Source organism: Anarrhichthys ocellatus, unplaced genomic scaffold (genome assembly GCF_004355925.1).
Source record: "Anarrhichthys ocellatus isolate YVR2014 unplaced genomic scaffold, GSC_Weel_1.0 scaffold7, whole genome shotgun sequence".
NCBI lineage: Eukaryota > Metazoa > Chordata > Actinopteri > Perciformes > Anarhichadidae > Anarrhichthys > Anarrhichthys ocellatus.
In genome coordinates, this window is record NW_022280037.1 from 8,092,076 (window position 1) to 8,111,552 (window position 19,477).

At 40.7% G+C, this 19,477-nt stretch overlaps 1 protein-coding gene across 1 annotated transcript; it reads left to right on the forward strand.

Annotated features, from left to right (window-relative positions):
• Positions 1 to 14,125: 14,125 nt before the first annotated feature.
• On the forward strand, positions 14,126 to 18,996 carry col10a1a (collagen, type X, alpha 1a). The gene is made up of 3 exons (XM_031847691.1): positions 14,126 to 14,201; positions 14,590 to 14,734; positions 16,503 to 18,996. The coding sequence occupies exons 2-3, from the start codon at positions 14,605 to 14,607 to the stop codon at positions 18,335 to 18,337; spliced, it is 1,965 nt and encodes a 654-aa protein (XP_031703551.1). The 5' UTR covers positions 14,126 to 14,201; positions 14,590 to 14,604; the 3' UTR covers positions 18,338 to 18,996.
• The last annotated feature ends 481 nt before the right edge of the window (positions 18,997 to 19,477 follow it).

Below are 19,477 nucleotides of genomic sequence, written 5' to 3' on the forward strand. Positions count from 1 at the left end.
GGCTGATATTGTTCACTGTCTCCTTCAGTGCTCAAAACTGCTCTCTTGACTGAGCTTTTTGAGGAAGATATGATATATTTGTATTTGTAAATAACTGCCACTTTTAGAATAATTATCCTAATTGCCAAAAATATAATTTCCAGATAATTAGTTTCCCTAAAAGGTAAATTATATTATTACAAATATGGTTAAAGTGATTAGGGACCAAAATTGTCAGGGGAAAGGGGTGGTCAGAAAAGTATTCATATTTTTAACACAGCCTTAATCACCTCGGGGAGTGACAAAAAAAACATCACGGAAATGCTAAATACTCGCCTGCCAATATTTTATGCCTAGGGCTTTTATTGTGAAAGGTAAGAACGGCAGGAGTGGATCTGGTATGCTCTTCCTTTGTCAAGGTTGAAAGGAGTATTAAAGATGGCCGTCTTGGTTTGGACTACCAAGCCTCCGCTATGTTGTACATACAGGCGCAACTCAGCCCGTTCCACACAACGTGATTGGTTGATGCCTTTACTCGTGATGCGATATTCTTAGGTCCGTTTGGTGATTCCAAAAGCTTCTATTTTTGCAAGTAACTTGCCAGAAATCTCACATAAATATCGCGTGTACACACATGTGGAAACACTTCTTTCTCCAGCCTGAAGTCAACCATAAATAGATATATTCTCAAACAACTTTAGTAGCATTAGCTTAATCATCTGTACTGCGAGCTACTTAATGACTCAATTTTGAGAGTTCATTTTTGGAAAGTTTGAGGCTTTTTTGGCAGCCCTATGTGTTGACGCTGCTCTTTTCTAATGAGTGAATTTCAGGTGGAGAGTAAATGCTCGGCCCAAGGGGTGTAGTTGTGGTTGTCCACCTGGGTTTTCTTTAATCTGGAAGCTTGTGTCTCATTTCCAGGTCTAGCACCTTTCATCTCTGGACAATTTGGACGTTGGTGAGGAAACGGCAACCTGGCAGTGTTTTGCTTCGTTGTTCCACACCCATTCATACAAATAAACCCCATTATCCATATGATGTACAGTTTAGTTGCACAACATGACATAAAACAAAAAAAGATCATATCAACTTTCATTAAGAAGTAATTTCATACCACTCAGTGAAAACGCATAAGTCAATGAATCCTACTAACAAACGAGCCTAATTTAGATTTCTGCTCTTGTACATCTTAATTTTAAGCATCCTGTTGCTTATATTTAAACAGAGCTATTAAGCAATCTGCAGGTGATCATTATAGCAGCACAAAAATGGCTTCATTATCTGTCCCGTGTAAAACAAACATAAGTAAAGCTCTGACAACAGGACGCCCCGTGAGTTCTTTACAAGGTCCTCAATAGTTCCTGATCTTCTTCTGGGAGACTGTGCCTCATGTGATGTTTGACATCACTGATTACAGAGCATATTATATCACATTACATTACTCTACCCTGGGAAAGTTGAGAACATGGGATGACGCATAAGTACATTTAGCGCCAATGTTCACCACAGATGAACACACCCTTGACCACAACAGATAGGCCAGGGAGTTGAAAATGTCCCAGCACCCCTTGATGTCAGCCGCAGGAGTCAAAAACGCCCTCCCTCTGCTATCTAGGACTGAACTTACTGTAACCTACACAATAAAGGAATGAAATCAACTAACCCAACTAACCTCAAAAGGCTGCAAAAAAGGCCTCATTCAATCTTTGAACCAAAGCTACTGCAGCAGGAATCTCAAGTAATCTGTATTTTAGAGCAGAACAAATCCCATGAGCTATCATAAACGTATATATATAGCAACCAAAGCTCCAATCAGAGCTCAGGCAAATTAGAGGTATGTCGTGTTTTAGCATAGAATTACAATTCTATTTGTATAGATCCAATCTCTCTGGAAGCATCGAACGAAGGATATTTCAAGGCTTTCATTAAGACTTTCATGAACCCAAACTACCACAGAGGGCAGAAGAATGGAATGAATCTCGGCTGACGTGAAGCTGCACGACATCTCTGCATTTTGTGGTTTCATACACCAACACTATACCCATACTTGAGGGTATTTCAAGAGTTACCGAGCATCACTTTGCATCTATAAAAACAATTCCAAAAGAGTGCAAGATGTTCTCTGACCAAGAAGTACTCAAGAAAACCAAATATTTATTCTTAAATGAAATGGTCACATTTTCCTTCATTTATATTTTAGCTGTTAACTTGGTACCAGTTGTGGATGTTTTCAGGGAAGCATTACTGCATGTGACAAAAGTTGTATAAAGCCTTTTATGGCTCAAGAGTGAGTTGTGCATAGTTTGATAAATTTCCTCAAGTGATGCTAAAAACTACAAGTCGGAAATACATGGTGACCAGACCTCTGTGGACCTTTCATCATCTCTGCTTGGGATAATCGCTTGAATGAACTGCTACCAGCATGACACACCTGAATCTCTGAATTCAGGTGTGTTATGCAAACTCTCTGCAGTTGAGTTGCATTGTGGGTAATGTAGGGGACAGGTTTTGTTAAGGAGAAGGCATGTGAGGAATCAATGCTGATATGTCTGGTTCTGCTGCGTTGATTTGGATCCTGTCCAACGGGAGTTCAGCAATGAGAACCAATTGACTAAACTACCTCACTGTACATAAAGTATAAGCTCCACCTCAACCAGTTAAACAGTAGAATGCCACTTACACATTGATGCATCAATATTCATCATCAATTCAATCATTAATTAATCATCAGTCATATACAACAATATATCAGTCATGTTATATTTTTCTACAGAGCAAGTACTTTTACTTTTCATATTAAGTATTTTGCAAATAATACTTTTTCCAATGTTGTACTGGTATTTTTACCATTTTTACGTTGTTTGGTGCTGCCTGCCACTGAAGCACCAGCTCTATCCATGATGGATAGTTTGCTGAATGATGTGTTTAGTCAGCTTCCAGCATATGTTCAAACCCTGTGGGTCCAGATACAGCAGTAAATCAAAGAGCAGTCATTGTGGTGACAGCACTGTGAATCACAGCGTCCTAAATAAAGCTCTCTAGCTTTCCATTGTCTAAACACCAAACCAACTCTAAGCTCTATAACATAACATTTTGTATGCTTAACAAGTTGCTTAATGAAGCAACAAAACCATGGCAACAGCCACTATTATGTATGAGTCAACCAGAATAAGCATGTTTGTTAAACCTATAAAAACTTGGGAAAGCACACTGTGCTCAAATCCTGAGGTAGAAAAAGTACTTTAAACATTTTTTTAAATCTCTCTCTTTATGCATATACACTTTAATGATTGCTAAAGTACCAAATACATCATTGAACAGGTATAAATATCTTAATCTGTCTATATTCCCATTACATTTACAGCAGGATAACTGTATCTTTATTATTTTTGTTGCATGGGTAGAAGACGTTATTCAGTACATTCAGAATCTATTCACAAAGGTTTATTTCACATTTTGTTATGCTGCAGCCTTATGCCAAAGTCGTTTTGGTAAATTTTCCGTCATGACTCTGCACTCTACCCCACAATGACTAAGTGAAAACCAGATTTTTACAAATGTATTAAAAATTTAAGTATTTAGATCCTTTGCTGTGACACTTAAAATGTGACTCAGGTGCCTCCCAAAAAGCACATCAATACGTTTCAATACCGTCTGAATGCACTGTAAATCACCTAACTTCAAGTGTGTGCATGGATATTATATACTGGGCACTTGCACATACTGTTTATAAAGAAAAATACAAATTAATTTATTTCATTAAAGTCATGAATAAAAAAAGAAACACTCTGTGTTTTGAAAAGGCTGAAAATACCTTCCAGCTGTCTGTTTTGGAAATGTGTTAGACAAGGTGTGTCTGTGCACAAACTGTAATGTTTTTTTCTTCTTCTTATCCTCAGGTGATTACTGACATTAACAGTTTATTGCATTTCATCACAGAGCAGAACGCTTAAATTCTAAAAAAAGCTCTCTGGCTCTGTACAGACTGGAGAAGAAGTCTGATTTCCACATGCTGGAGCTTATAAGCTCTCAGTTGATGTCAAACTGGAAAGACTGGAGAGAGTGGGTTTTAGGACTGGGCTTGTTACTCACAATAACAGCTCCCCAACTTATAATGTCAGGTTTTGGCACATTTCCGACCTTTAATTTGGAGAGGGTGTTTCACAGTCACAAAACTTTAGAGAGATAATAGCGGGTGAAAGTATAGCTTACTGTGTACAGGCGTGGAGTATAATTAGCTTAATTTTGATGAAGCTAACCACTTTGTCTGTGCCGTATAGATTGGGTCAAACTCTGCAATCAACGGAGGGGCTCCACACTGTGTATTAAGTGAAAGTGACGAGCTTTGAAAGAAGAGTGCAAACATGAAACTCATTTATGTTTGAAATCTCTGATTTTGCATCTGTTGGTAAAGGTATGCAATTTACACTGACAAAGCAACAGAGGAGGAGAACGCCCTGTCATTAGAAATGCAACATAATACCTGAGGAAAAACATTTTGCATGAGTGAAATCCCTCAATAACCATGACCTCAAAGTTTGGGTCAACAAAAATGTCTTGCTCCGCTTTTGTTCAACATATTTTTGATTAAATCAGCATCAGTTGAAAGAAAACCCCCCTCATGTGTATTGTCTTAGGAAGATTCCTCACCCTGTTAGGAATACTTGCTATGTGACCTTCAGCCTTTATTGAAAGCAAAAATGATTGTGTGACATTCACTGGGAGGCGCTGCCAGTCTTAGCGATCTGTTGTAACTCAAAAGTTAAAATCTCCAATAAAAGTTTTAGTAGAGGCTGGTTAAGGTGGAATCTTCAAATTTGTCATTTGGGTACCATCTGTGGCATTTCGAATTTTCTTTGGCAACTATAAAACTCATTAAACATATCAGTCTAAATAGTTATTGGCTTTTTTTTGAGTCAATCAATCAGACCTCTACACATGTTCCCATTCAAAGAAAACCATTACCCATTGGTCTGTTTGAACTAGCTGCTAGTTCAGTGAGTTTTGGGGTCATGTGAAAGTGGGTTTTATCCTCTGTGGTTTCTTCGTGTCACAACAACCTCCTGGCTCACCTCGCTCTGCAGCTTCACTCAGCTCTACGTTGCATTTTACCTTCTTCGAGCAAATTTTTTTGCTCGAAGAACCATTTTTATTGTTATGGTTCACTCTCACAGCTCTCATTAGCATTGTTGCAGATGGCAGCTCTGATAAACCCACAGACAGACAAAGTTAGCAACTGGCTTGTGAACATAGTGGAGCATTTAGCAGCTTAAGAGTCAGATATTTCACTCAGGAGTTGGTGGAGCAAAATGGAGAGTGACTATTACATTCGTCATCATCAGGGGACTCAACTCTAGACATCAATGTTAATGTCACAAGATCTGTATATCTGGTGGGTGTGTAAAAAGGCAACTTCTAAGATATATGCTAACACATTTATCGTATCAATTATAGGTGTTTTTTCAGCTTTTTGCACATTCCAAAAGTGCCAAAAATGGGGGCGATTAACAAATTAATACAGATTTAAAGCCACTAGCATACAGTTTTAAAAAACTTTAGCATCTTGAAGCAATGCACACTGCTACCCTCCTACCCCCATTTTTCGCATCATGTAGCCAATTTTAGCCCATTTTATTAAAAGCAAATATGTCATACAGAACCTCCACATATTGGCTTTAAGAAGAAAAAGGAATGGGTGCATCTCTGTATTATAAAACAAATCATTAGTCTAAATAGAAACAGATGGCTTTGGATAAAAGAAAAGAAAATTCACTCCGGCAACCAAAGTGGAAACAGCCTCCTGGAAATGGCTGGTTTGGCTGACCAAATGAGATGCACACAGCAGCACAGTCTGTGAGTGAGGCCTGTTTCCATCTTGGGAAATATGTTTGATCAAATGTTGTGTCCCTTCAGTAGTCACCACTTAAGAAAGCTGCGACCATTTAAATGCTTCTACAGTTTCCAGACACAGTCTGAGTCCACCTGTCTGTCTGGCATAAGATGGGATTCAAGCAGCGGCTACCACCACAGTTTTATTCAACCGAGAGCTGTTGCAATCTGACCAGAATGTGACTAGACCAACGTAAACACAGCAGCAGAAAAAGTCCACCAGTATTAGGACTGCAATGCTCTCGTCTTCTACCGCAGGACCTCAAACTTCCACATTTGGAGAGTTTGTTTGAAATACAGAACTGTAAATAGCTGAGAAAAAACACCAATTGGAAACTCTTCAAAGTCTTATATGTACCATTGGACAGAACAGTTCACCTTGTGCCATCCAGACACGACTGTCCACCTCCAACTCTGTCAGCAGAGAGAGAGAGAGAGAGAGAGAGAGAGAGAGAGAGAGAGAGAGAGACATATACTTACAGGTTTTCAGATGTGCCTCAAAAGCAAATTCTGTACCCTTGGAAAATGTTATTTACAGTAGCTGCATTATCCAGGAAAAGAAGGGATTCTGTACAGGAATTAAAGAAGAGATTAACAGAAGCTCTTTGTCGGGAAAGAAGGTCAGAGACCCAAAATAGTCATCAGGCCAGTCCTAGAAAGATCTTCCAGCAAGCTGTCATTGCAGTTAAACCTATACATGCTGCAATTTAGGGAGAGAGCTCTGGGAAGTGACATTATAGTTATTATGTTAAAAGGAAGGCATGGTTTTACATTTGGAGCATACTGGTTAAAAGTCACTTAAGACAGCTGCAGTGTGCACAATGACTCTCACTCTTTCTCTGTTTCAGACCACTGGGCTCTGCTCAGGACAGGTTGGTAAAACAGGCCCTCTGCAGAGAAACTGTTGGCTCATCAAAATAACAAACCCTTTGTTCTGCTTTGCAACAATGGCCCTGCAGACCACCTGGAAGCATTTCTTTTTTTTGTCATTTAATGTTGATCAAGTCTAAGAAGAATGTGACCCGTGAACTTTACACACAGGAAGAAACAGGGCACGCTGACATATTTATGAAGTTGTTTGAACAAAGATAATTCATTCAGACCCCCCCAAGAATTACATTTCCATTGATTCATCTATGTCATGCAGTTGAGTCGCACACATCATTTAACAAAACCCAGCCAGGATTCAGCCCATTAGATGCCACAGCCCTTATTAACGCTTGCATGTTAGAAGCTAGAGGAATACAAATGTTACAAACATTTCCTGTACATTATCCTGAATACTGGAGTTAGCTGCTAAAATAAGAGGAGGTTTAACAGCTCATTTCATATAAACGCAGGTCCAATAGGTCCTTTGAAGATGTGCTCAATCATGAAAAAGTTTTAAATGTGTTGTAATTTCACCGCGTCCTGCAGAACTGCCAACACAAAAGTTCATTCACTGTGATTCTGTTACATTCCTGAGTAAATGTCCACTAAACACAACACAGCCAAATTTAGCCCATGCCCACTTTTTTACACTTTAATTTCAGATTTGTTTTGTCTAAATGTCAGGGACAGTCTCAGGTGACCTGTGGTTAGACATGTTTAATGCTCTATGGTTTCCCTTATGGTGGGTGTTCAAAAGATACACTGAAGACAAGAAATACCCGCGACACACGTTGTGTCAGACAGCTCTCCAGGTCCACAATCACCTGGATTGTGGACCTGGTATTTGCATACCATGTAAATAGTATGGTGCCCTAAAACCCCTTAAACAAACGCAACAATTTATTCTGGGATCTTTTGTGTCTGTGGATTACCAACAACAAACTCCAAAATATTTGCAGCTAGCCACTTTTCTGAATGATTGCCGTGATTTATTTTTTTAATAGTTACAGTTAGAATACTTTTTTTGGCAAAACACATGCAGACTTTGTTACATTCTCATTAATTCACATCTGAATTCAATTAAAAAACCAACAGCATAAAATATGCTTTCGCCATATACTTTAAATTTGAAGACATTAGTGCATGTGTTTAACGGGTGGTTTTGATAAGTGTTTGTCTTTTCACAAGGGGTCTTCTAGTTGAGGTGCAGTTAACTGCGACAGACATAAAACCTAAAAGGGGAAAGTAAGCAATGTATAAATTAAAGGTGCCCTCGCAAGTTTATGACCACTTATAATGCTAGGACTGCTAGCAACGAAACGGGGATGTAAACAATACAGGTTTCAAACTTTAAAGAATTTGGGGGCAGCAGCAACAAACTGTGAATACAACATTGACATATCATCACCATTTAGTTTGATCGGGAGAACATGGATCTTTATTGCTGAAAAAAAGATGTATGCTGCAACTGAAAATGACACTATTAGGAGCGGTGAGATTAAACCAAAACAGTTAGGTTTGTGCACCAGATAGTAAAACAATGAGCTGACAAGCCACTGATTTGTCTTTCGCTGGAGAAAGAAACCGCTGAACGACCCACAGTCAATTTCAAACTTTAAAAAAGCATTAAAAAAAAAGAACTCTTTATACATTATTACATTTACTGTCAGCTGCGCTCGGCTCCAGCCTCCCGCAACCCTCAAAAAAAGCAAGTCTAGCTAATGAATGGATGTTTTTATAGAGGGTAGACAGGATGATATTGTTTGTGTATATTATATAATGTGGAATGTTTCCCATTTAGACTCAGTAATGGCCACTGTTTCCGACTCCGGCCAGAGTATAAGCCCACACGTTATCCATCAGCCAGCAAAACAAACCTCCGAACCACAAGGCAGCGAGACTCGACCCCGGCATTGTTATGGACGTATTGTACGTTAAACTCCAGCTACCTTCCTCTGATCATGTCTTGATATACAAACATTATGAGCTGAGATATGTGAATTCTGTGGGCACAAACTAACAGTTTAGCTCCAACACCTATTTAGAGACAGACATGGCTGGAACCAAATATAGTGTACAGAAGCAACACTTGTCTTCTCTTTCCACGAGTCATTATGGTGCAGTGCTAACTATCTGCTGAGGTGAGGTGACATTGTGTATAAACATTGTTTCTTGGTTATCACTCTGCATTTCAGGGACATTCACCCCACGCATTCTTACTGCAGTATGTGCTTAAGTCAATGTAATTATGAACTGAAGTCATGTATAAATCTGCCTCTGCTCTAATGCAGTTTACTCTGCTTTAAGAGAGCTGGGCGTTTTCATCCCCACGTCTTTCACAAAGACTTCTTCACACACACTGAAAGTTGTTTTGGGTTTTATTTGGCATTTGTTGTGAAATTGCTGACGCTGCTTGATACAGACAGTGAAACCTGAAATTCTCGCAGGCTCGATGTAGCGGATTAGTCATTATCCTTAAATACAGGACTCCACCACCTACACTTAAGACCCGAAAATCCATTAAGCTGGTTTTGTTTAACTTTGATATCTTTAAATGATCCCACAATAAGCAGATACTTCTAGCAGTGTGTCATCTGTTTGACTGGGATGGTTGTTGTTTTTTTACTTTGAAGGGATTTGAAACCAGGCAAGATGATCCAGACAAAAGGGTCAAGTTATAATGGGTTAAGAGGGTTGTCTGGCAACCGGAAGGTCAAAGGTTCGATCCTCGACTGGGACGTGTCACGTGTCAAAGTGTACCTGAGCAATACACTGAACCCCAGGCTCCCCGGTTGCCTGTCATTGGCAGCCCACTGCTCCCTATATACAGGGATGGGTCAAATTTCAGCAAAGATTGTTTCCTTGCTAGAAAACAAAACAAGAATGAAAAGAATATCTATATATGTCTGACCTTTTTACCTTTTATAGTACATTGTGTACAACAGCTGTTTTGCAGCGCCTCATAAACTGTCTGGCTGAGTTAATTTTTTGGCTGCTGCAATGCCGAAACTCTGGTTTCCACGACTAAAGAAAGATTAAGAACATTGCTTCCAACCAGCAGCTGAGTCAGGCCTTTACAGAAAATAGACTTACGGCAAATGAACTATGGAAACAGAAACAATCAAATCTCACAGGCAAGAAAAAAAGCAACACTTGACTTGGTTGACTGGCAATAAGTTTTCTCGCTTTCTGAAGTGAGTGTGACAAATATTTCCAACTCAATTACATGGTAAATTTCAAGTGTTTAGACAATGAAACACTCTAAAGTACGGTTTTTAACATTCAAGTGGTTTGTTGAACCTCAGGAAAGCGTGGCATGGCAACACACTGCTTCACGTTCGTGCAGCTACATGCATTCACACCTTCGGAGTTGTTGAAGGACATCTAACCATTTCTTTCTCATCCATCCCCCTATTTTCCTGGCATTCAGGGGTTTCAAACTGGTGACCTCCCAGACATAAGCACTCATCTCTAAGGTTACCACCACCGCCATTTTTCAGTTACTTTTACACTTCCGGCTCTTTTTGGGCCCATGTTTTTTTTCACGACCCTGTAATTTCTCCACCAATCACTCACAAGGGCCCCCGGCAAGTCTGCCATTCATAAAGTTTAAACTAGCTCTTAGTGGTCCGTGGAGTTTATTGAAACATTAAATTTGTATCCCAGCCGTGATGGTGTATCTTTAGCCTTGCTTGACTCACGTGTTCGGCTGGGTCCCCTTACATTAACCGCCAATTATGTTCTCCTCTTGGGTGTGGGTTGAGCCTCGGTCAGCATGGCGAAGAAACCAGAAACGTCAACTCCTGGGCAGCGGAGCGAACAAAAAAAGACTAAATATGAAAACCTTTCTTTCAAAGACTGTTATCATTGTAGGGTACAAGCACAAACATCACTAGCATTGCCAGTAACACTGTCCACCAGTACTCTCAGGGGAATTAAGTAAAATCTACAGGGTTAATTTTAAGATGTGAACAAAGGCCTGGACAACAAGCAGGACCTCAGAATGCCAGATTATGTTCTCTGCAGAAGTATCAGACAAAGAAATTTTGCTCTGTCACAACTTCCGATGCTTGTTTTTATCTTTCAATGTATTTCTGTAGAGGTTGATAATAATTTGCATTATCTCAACAGGTATCAGAGGTTGAAGTAGTACGTAGACAAAAGCACAACACAAAGTTGTGCTTTTGGGTGATTCTTTGTGGAGAAACTCAGATCTGTTGATTAAATCCACTAATCGATTAGTCGACAAAATTGTGTAAGTAGACTGAGAGTTTCTTTGGCCGTGGACAGCCCTGCTAATTATGATGCATCAGTGTGTAAGCATCAATGCAGCTGGTAAAGGTGGTGCAAGTTTTAAGACTTTATATACTGCTAGGTATAGCTTCATCTATAATAACAGTTATAATTTGTCAGTTGATTATATTTTACATGTTACAATTTAAATCAGCAAATGAACTAGTAACTACAGCTGTCAGATAAATGTAGTGGGGTGAAAAGTACAATATTTGCCTCTGAATATAGAGTAGAAGTATAAAGTGGCATAAAACAGAAACACTGAATGAAAGTACCTCAGAATTGTACTTACAGAACTTGAGTAAATGTTACTTTCCACCACCACATAAAAACCTGTAAAACAAAATCTCAAATCAATGTGATCCTAAAACAAGAGACTGTGCAGCTGTCATGTGCTCTCAGTGACTTTGGGTGTGTCATGTTCATAATTAGCCATTTTCATATTCTTCCAAGTGCAGTAAAGGCGTTTTATGTCATATATCAAGTGTATGAAGTGACATGAAACTGAAAGCGTATTTTACAGGGAGGGTCTCTCCACAATATAAGAGCAAAGCGACGTCACCGCCTTCAGCTTGAAGGCTGTTAACCTAATTCCTAATGGTTATTACAATGAAGCCCGCCGACCACATCAAGCTGCTGCGGTACTGTAATGAGATGAGCAGAGAGAGGGCTCTACTGTGCACTTTCACAGCCTTCAATTTCACCACTATAAGCACAAGGACACAGAGTCCTTCTCAAATTAATGCAGTGGTGTGTTTAGAAAATGAAAAGAGACTGTAAGCATATAAACAACATCCAAATTACACTGTTAATTCAAGTCTTCCCCCTGCCAAAGTCTACTCTGGTTCCAAAGCTCAGCATGAATGTTTCTGCCTCTTCATAGGTTCACATGAGGATGCATGTTGTAGTTTTTTGTCTATTTTTTCATTTTTATGCATAAAGCGATGAATCATTGTCCTCTCGAAAGACTAAAAACAGAGAAATCTTCTGCAGTGGTTTAGCTATGTTTGAAAAACATGAATAAACTGGAATTGTCTGAGCCTATAAACATATAAATTCCTAACTCCACCCTCTCTTGTTCTGTCCCTTCATCTAAATCGTTCTACAGCTGGCGTAGCTGGACACAAGCATGAAGAGATTTTTAAATAATATTTTATAACTGAAGGATATCAAATGGATAAACATGATTTTGCTCGGCTGGTAAAGCAAGACCAAACATGTGCAATCAAGATGAAAATATGATACGTGCGCATGCAATGTGACATTTCTCTATCATCACACAGCCTCAGGCAGTCAGTCTGCACCTTTGCTGTGAGCAGTCACTCTTGTCTCAGTTATGAACAGAATTTAAAACATTTGGAAATTCACAAATTAAATTATGTTTTATGTGACAGGAAGAGCAAACCAGACGAGATTAAGTGCTATAAGCCAGCATTTTGGAAAATTGCAGATAATTTGGTCTAATTTACAGGTGGGGGGGAAGGGTTCAAACAAGCTCCATGTGTTAGAATATTTAATTATACCCTTGTTGAAATATGCCTGTCACTGTCACGTGTTGTATAGGCGCCTCAAATAGAAACATGGTGAATATGGTGAAGGCCTCAATCAGGCATCATCATTCTGTCAACATACACATCAGCAATATGTACGTGTATACATTATAAGAACACAGGAAGAGCATAAATGGGCCTATGTGCAGGGAGCTTCTGAGATGGGATAGAGTACCCTACACATCGGGTACTTGTGTGTTTGAGAACATGTGATTATTTGGGTGTATGCATTTCCTATGTGGCCAGGCTTAAATTGAGAAATTACAGTTGGAGTATCTCAAAGTAAGCAAGGCAAGGTGGAGGGTGGGGGAGGATAATAACTGGAGGATGGCGCTGATTGAGGAAATACAACATCATGACAGAAAGTAGATGTAATTGTAGGAATAGGCCTGAAACCTCTGATGATGTATTTGCACTGAGAGGACCAAAAATAACAAGAGACCACAGGGGCATGGCCACTTCCCTGCAGCAGCAGCGGCACCTTACAACATGGAGAGATGCTGTACAACAGTAAAATCTGCCCTCTGGTGTCCAAACATCTGTACTGCATATGAGGGCTGTCGCACACTGGGTAGCATTCACAAGACTGCACAGAAACAAGCCCGAATGTCTTTTCCAGTGGCTCCTTATATACTTTTATTAGCTGTTTTGAGTGGGACACACTTGCAAAAATACACAACTTAAGAAAAAGTGTTCATCCTGAAATAGAGACTGAAATCAAGGCCTCTTTGTCCTCTATAAGCCAAGCCACAATGACAAGCTGACCAAATAATATCCAGGACATGTACAAAACTAAATATATGAAAAACTAAATATGTGAATACCTTCAATGATACATCAGGAATAGACATACTAATTTGCTTTGAATCTAAGGCTGACTAAAATCTCCAGTACCTTTCATGGCACTCTGGACAACCTTTCCCCACCATCTCCCTTGTTTACCTTATCATGGCAGGCGTGGAGGTACCCAGACAGTCAGGAAAGGTAGAGGCGAGTTTCTGCCAGCCGGCTGGACAAGATGTATATTTACAAATGTGGCTGCTACATCCTCAATGCAATGCTTTGTGAAGCAGCACAGGTGCCACTGCAAGTCTGGTGTTGTTTATCAAAGACGTGTTCAAACACAGGGTCTCATAAGCATTCCATAATATAAACATGTCCTGAGCATATGAAAAGTAAAATGTTGTTTAAAAACTGTGAAGTGTATACAGATTATTAGATTAAGTTTATTCCTCTTTCATAACTTGTTTGTGTTCTTTCTTTATGTATTTGATTATTTTTGCTTTGTACATGATTATTTTGTAGTTCAGAAGAAGACTGAAATAAGTGATAATCATGTGTCTGGATATTCAAGACATGGAGGCACCCTGATGTGACATGCCCGCCTTGGGCAGATCTGTTTGCTAATTACAGCCTAGCTCTGAGGAGGGAGGTACTTGCATGGTGGGGGCTTTTTTTTTTTTTTTTTTTAATGATGCAAAGGGTAGATATAGTATAAATACCAGCATCATTGTACTGGAAGGCAGCATATCCTCAGTTGTGCTCCTACCCTAAGGATATACAGCAGTACCAGTAGCTCTCTGGTGCTGAGGAGATTGTTTTTACCCTCTTTGGATACTGGTATGTGTGTTTTCTCTTCCTCTCTAAACAACTCTATCTCTAGAGGATTTCAGTCTAGGCTCTCTCCAGGCTTTGTCTAGGCCTTGAGTCTGTTCCTATGGCAGGCTAGGGAAGGGATTTTGGCTGGCTTGGAGCATCCTGGCTGATATTTAAAGAGTCCAGAAGAATGCTCAGGCTGAAAAGAAAAAAATTAAATGTACACCCTATCACTGTACCTTATCCTATCTTATTAGTTGTCCATTACGTTTCTGTAAAGGTGCCCAGCCTGTACACTTAGCTGAGAAAGTTTTTAAGCTCTGTATAATAACTGCAAACTAGAGACAATCGCTTGCTGACACTTTGTATCTCTAAAATTGTTGTGCTGACTGTCTTCTTTCTTCTTTTGAAGATTTGACTGTGCAAGATGGACGTACGAGTAGCAAGCATCTTCGTCATTTTGGTGGCCTTTACAGCCGCCCATGGGGACCGGTATGTGGTGAAGAAGCTGGTGAAGGCTGCCCCTCAGTACCAGCCCTACTCTGTGAAGAGCCACGGTAAGAAAACACAGCCTCCTGCTCTCTATGGGTATGGGAACATGCTAGCATTTCCCCTGTTTGTGTCTAGTTTTTCCTCACACAATTTGCCTCTAAAGTCAGATTTTCTTCTCTGAAGACAATATTGAGCAACATTTCATGACAGTCTTGCCTTACCTTTGAAGCATCTTGAAGCATCTTTGTTGTAGCAAACATGAGCAGCACAAGCAGCCAGACAGATGCCGGCCACAGCCAGCTGCATTTTACTTTGAAATCTGAACTCCACCTTGTGCTGGAACTGCCTTGTGCTCTGATTGGCTGCAACAGTGTGCATTCTTCTCCAATCACAAAGTTCATTGAGATGTATGATTTGAATAACAAGGCTTATTTACTGAGTGCAGAGCTTTGCAGTTTTCTTTTTCTAGAAGTCATACATGCACCTAGAAGTGGGGGCTTTTTTCACAATTTGTTTGTAGTTTACTTTATTTGTTATTTTATTCAACAAAGGCAATCACATTAGCAACATTTTCTAAATTAAATGATTTTAGGACTTTTTCATTTTGTGATCAAGATTGTTAACTCAATTTAAATACTTTTTTGAGACTGCCTTTGTCGACTATCTGCTTCAAAATGTGCATTGCATGATCTTCAATTCGGAGGAACCACTCATGTATTCTGGAGAATTGTTTTCAATACATGTAGTGTGTTAGATTTGACATACGTGTTTCTCATTTTAGTCATTTTAGCTGTAAATGTTGCCTGTTCTTTTGCTTTCAGACGCTCGTACTCCTCAATGCACATTTCAGTTCATTTCAAACACAAGTTCACTTTGCTTTTTGCAAAGATTCCCCATGCAAAACGAGAACAAGATCTAGATTTGGTTAAAATGCTATATAAAATATGAAATGTTGCTTTTGTGTGAATCAGCATACTATTCTTATTTGAGAAAGTAGCTGTTAGTGAATTATTTTTAGTTTGACACTGTCAATTACAGTTCAGTCACCCAGCAGTGTGGTTTGTTTGGGTGTGCCTACTTCACACAGAAGTAGAAACATCTGTTTGGCTTTATCCAAACTCGGCTCAGGAGTGAGCCTTAAACACATGTGACCACATTAAGGCAGCAAATAAATAAAGAAAATACTCCTTCTAATTTAGACCAACTGTTTGACAAACAAGTCACAAACTGCCTCTTGAAGCTCTTTGACCTGCACAGTATGAAAATAGATCAAAGATATTATTTTAAAAAAACTACATTTATTTTGAAGGATTTGCAAGTTTAAGATTTGAAGAAGGATTTTATAAAACTGAGCCAGTGACTCATTACTCAAACCCTCAGGACTGCAAGATTGGTTCCTGAGATTACAACTTGCCCTGCCTCCAGGAATCAAATATCATTGAATTTTGAGAATTATTTTATAATAATAATCCCCATAATTGTTTTTACTTTATTATGAAATACAGAAGAGCAATGAATGAGAGCGGCATTCATTGGAGCATTTGTGTTTTTCATCCCACATATGATTGTTGAACATCCATGTTGCTAGTCAACAAGATACTACGAAAGATCATTCAAGCTCACATACACTCAGACCTGAGAGCTTGCATCCATGCTCTTGTACTTTTTGTCACTTGAATGGGTTAATAATGGGAATATGATGCACAGACTATAAGTAGGTCTATATATTTATAATTTATAATTTCATAAAACTAACTACTAGTTATTTTAATTTGAGCACTTTTTGGTTCTTGTGTTCGGTGATACTAATGGATTCTGTTTCACTCTTCTCAGTGGTGTCAGTGGCAGGTGAGCCTGGTGCTCCAGGTGAGCCTGGCCCCGAGGGGCCTGCTGGCCCTCCTGGCCCCCCAGGTGAGAGTGCTGAAGGTCTGACTGGACCCCAAGGACCTGCTGGATCTCCCGGAGCTCCTGGACGCTCCATGGCTGGCAAACCTGGTTCCCCAGGTGGATCTGGCAAACCTGGCAGCCATGGAGCACCTGGTGAGAAGGGAGACACCGGAGCCTCTGGCTTTCCTGGACCAAGGGGAGCCCCTGGATCCGCTGGAAGCCCTGGACCCGCTGGCCTCTCTGCTACTGGCAAGCCTGGATCTTCAGGTCTTCCTGGACCAATGGGATCTAGAGGAGAGTCTGGTCTGAAAGGACATCCAGGTGTACCTGGCCTGCCAGGTGCTAAGGGTGATAGAGGGGTGGGAATTCAAGGACCTCAGGGTGAGACAGGGCCTGAAGGAGCCTTGGGCGCACCTGGACAACCAGGTGAGTCTGGAGTTGGAAAGCCAGGCAAATCAGGTATGCCAGGCGAGCCAGGAAAGTCAGGAACCACAGGTAGGGATGGTGCTTCAGGTCCCATGGGACCACAGGGACCTAAGGGACACACAGGTGCCCCAGGTGTAGGTATGTCAGGTAAATCAGGAGAGAATGGTGCCCCAGGTCTGCCTGGCACAGCTGGCCCTAAAGGCCACCAGGGACCTACTGGAGCCACTGGTGCCCCTGGAGTCCCAGGTTATGGAAAGCCAGGTGCAAATGGGGAAAAGGGAGAGAGGGGATCTACAGGTGCCACAGGTGGCACAGGTGCAAAGGGTGAGCAAGGTCCAACAGGATATACTGGTGCTACTGGTTCAAGTGGCCCCACTGGTCCTGCTGGACCTCAGGGGCCATTAGGTTTCCCAGGTGAAGCCGGCGCTGCTGGTTCTAAAGGTGACACAGGGTCAGCTGGATCTCAGGGAGCTAAGGGAAACAAGGGAGATCAGGGAGCACAGGGTTTCGCAGGCAAGCAGGGTTATCCAGGCGCAGCTGGTCCTCCTGGATCCAGAGGTGCTACTGGAACCACAGGTGACAAAGGTAATGGTGGTGCCCCTGGTACCCCAGGTTCCCCAGGTATTCCAGGCCCTGCTGGACCCAAAGGTCACCCCGGCCGTGCAGGTGAGCCAGGTGCCTCTGGTTCTGATGGTGCTCCAGGTTCCAGAGGACCTTCTGGGCCTCAAGGTTCTTCTGGTGCTCCCGGCATTAAAGGACACCCAGGTCTCCCTGGTCCCTCTGGCCCTGCTGGTTTGACTGCTAAGGGTCTCCCCGGACCTCAGGGTCCCCCTGGTCAGTCCGGTGATAATGGTGTTGATGGAGCCAGTGGCCCAGCTGGCCCTCCTGGTGTCCCTGGTCCTCCTGGTGAGGTTGTGTTTGAGAAAGGCATGGGAATGGGTGAGATTATGGTCAAGTCCCCCATGTCTGCTTTCACTGCATCTCTGATCACCCCCTACCCTGCTGATGGCACCCCCATTAAGTTTGACCAGATTGTGTACAATGCTGAGAATCACTATGACTCTGAGACTGGCATCTTCACTTGCCAAATTCCTGGAGTTTACTATTTCTCCTACAGCATCCATGTTAATGGAGCTAATGCCCTGGTGGCTTTGTACAAGAATGGCCAGCCCGTTATGTTCACTTATGATGAGTACAGCAAGGGCTTCCTGGACCAGATGTCCGGTAGTGCTGTCCTCTTGCTGGATGAGCAGGACACAGTCTATGTCCAGATCCCTGACGAAGAGGCCAATGGTGTCTTTGCAGCTGAGAACGTCCACTGCTCTTTCTCTGGGTTCCTCATTGCTTCAACGTGATGCGTTGATACAGTAGTTCCCAAAAGCCAACCAACTAAATTTGCAACCTATTTCTCAAACTAAAGTAAACTCCCTGTTCATTTTTCCTCAAACAAACAGACAGGAAGTTCACCCTTCTTTGAGGAATAGTAGCATCTCGACTTGAAAACTACAAGAAATAGGTGCTTAGAAGAAGGAAAACTAATTTATGAAAACAAGTGATCAGGGATGGGGGAAGCAATCCACAATGTTACCAGTGAGCTTTTTTAACAGAGACAGCATGTGAAATTGAGATGTTATAACGGTGTTGTGTCCTGACTTTTCCTTTTCTCCACTCTGTTCCTTTATTAATATTGACTTCAACTGGTGATTCTTAATTCAATGTTTGTCTGTTTTGTTTTGTTTTGTTTTCGTTTTGTTATGCCTGCTTGTTTCTGTTTGGGTGACCAATAATCTTATCAAAAGTACACAAATACTTTCTGCGCACCATGTTGTAACTGTTATCCTTGTATGTGACTTGAATATTGTGAAATGGTAATGGTCAAATTGACCGTTATGATGAAACAAGTCACCAGAATACTGTCATACAAACACAAACTACCAGCAACAGCGATGTATCCCTGAACATGCATTATGTCATGTAAAGCATAATGACCAAAATAAAAGATGTCTAAAAAATGTTTTGTCTCAGAATCACTTTTTTTAAATGTAACCTAAATAGTTATGAATATTTAACAAAATATCCTATTGAAATAATACAAAAGCCTCTTTTAGATCTTACTTAATCAATTACACTGAATAGTCCTCTTAAACTAGTTTGGCTTTGTATTTCATGTAAGCATTACACAAAATGAATACTCTGTAAAGGTCAGAGGTCAACTCATTTGGGCTGATTCAATGTCTGGATCAATAACACTTTCCAGTCGGGGAGCCTCAAAATGAGTCTAATATAAGTATGGCTTGTGTGTTTACTTTCCCACTTGGCAATCACTTATATTTGCAACGTGATACAAACTAAGATTAAAACCTTTCTACTAGCCTTTCTTTACAGCTGTGAATTAGAGATCAATTAAGACATTATGGTATTACCTGGTTTCCAAACTCATTAGTTACAAGTTCTGCAAAATATTACATCATTGCTAATATATAAAAGAAATTACA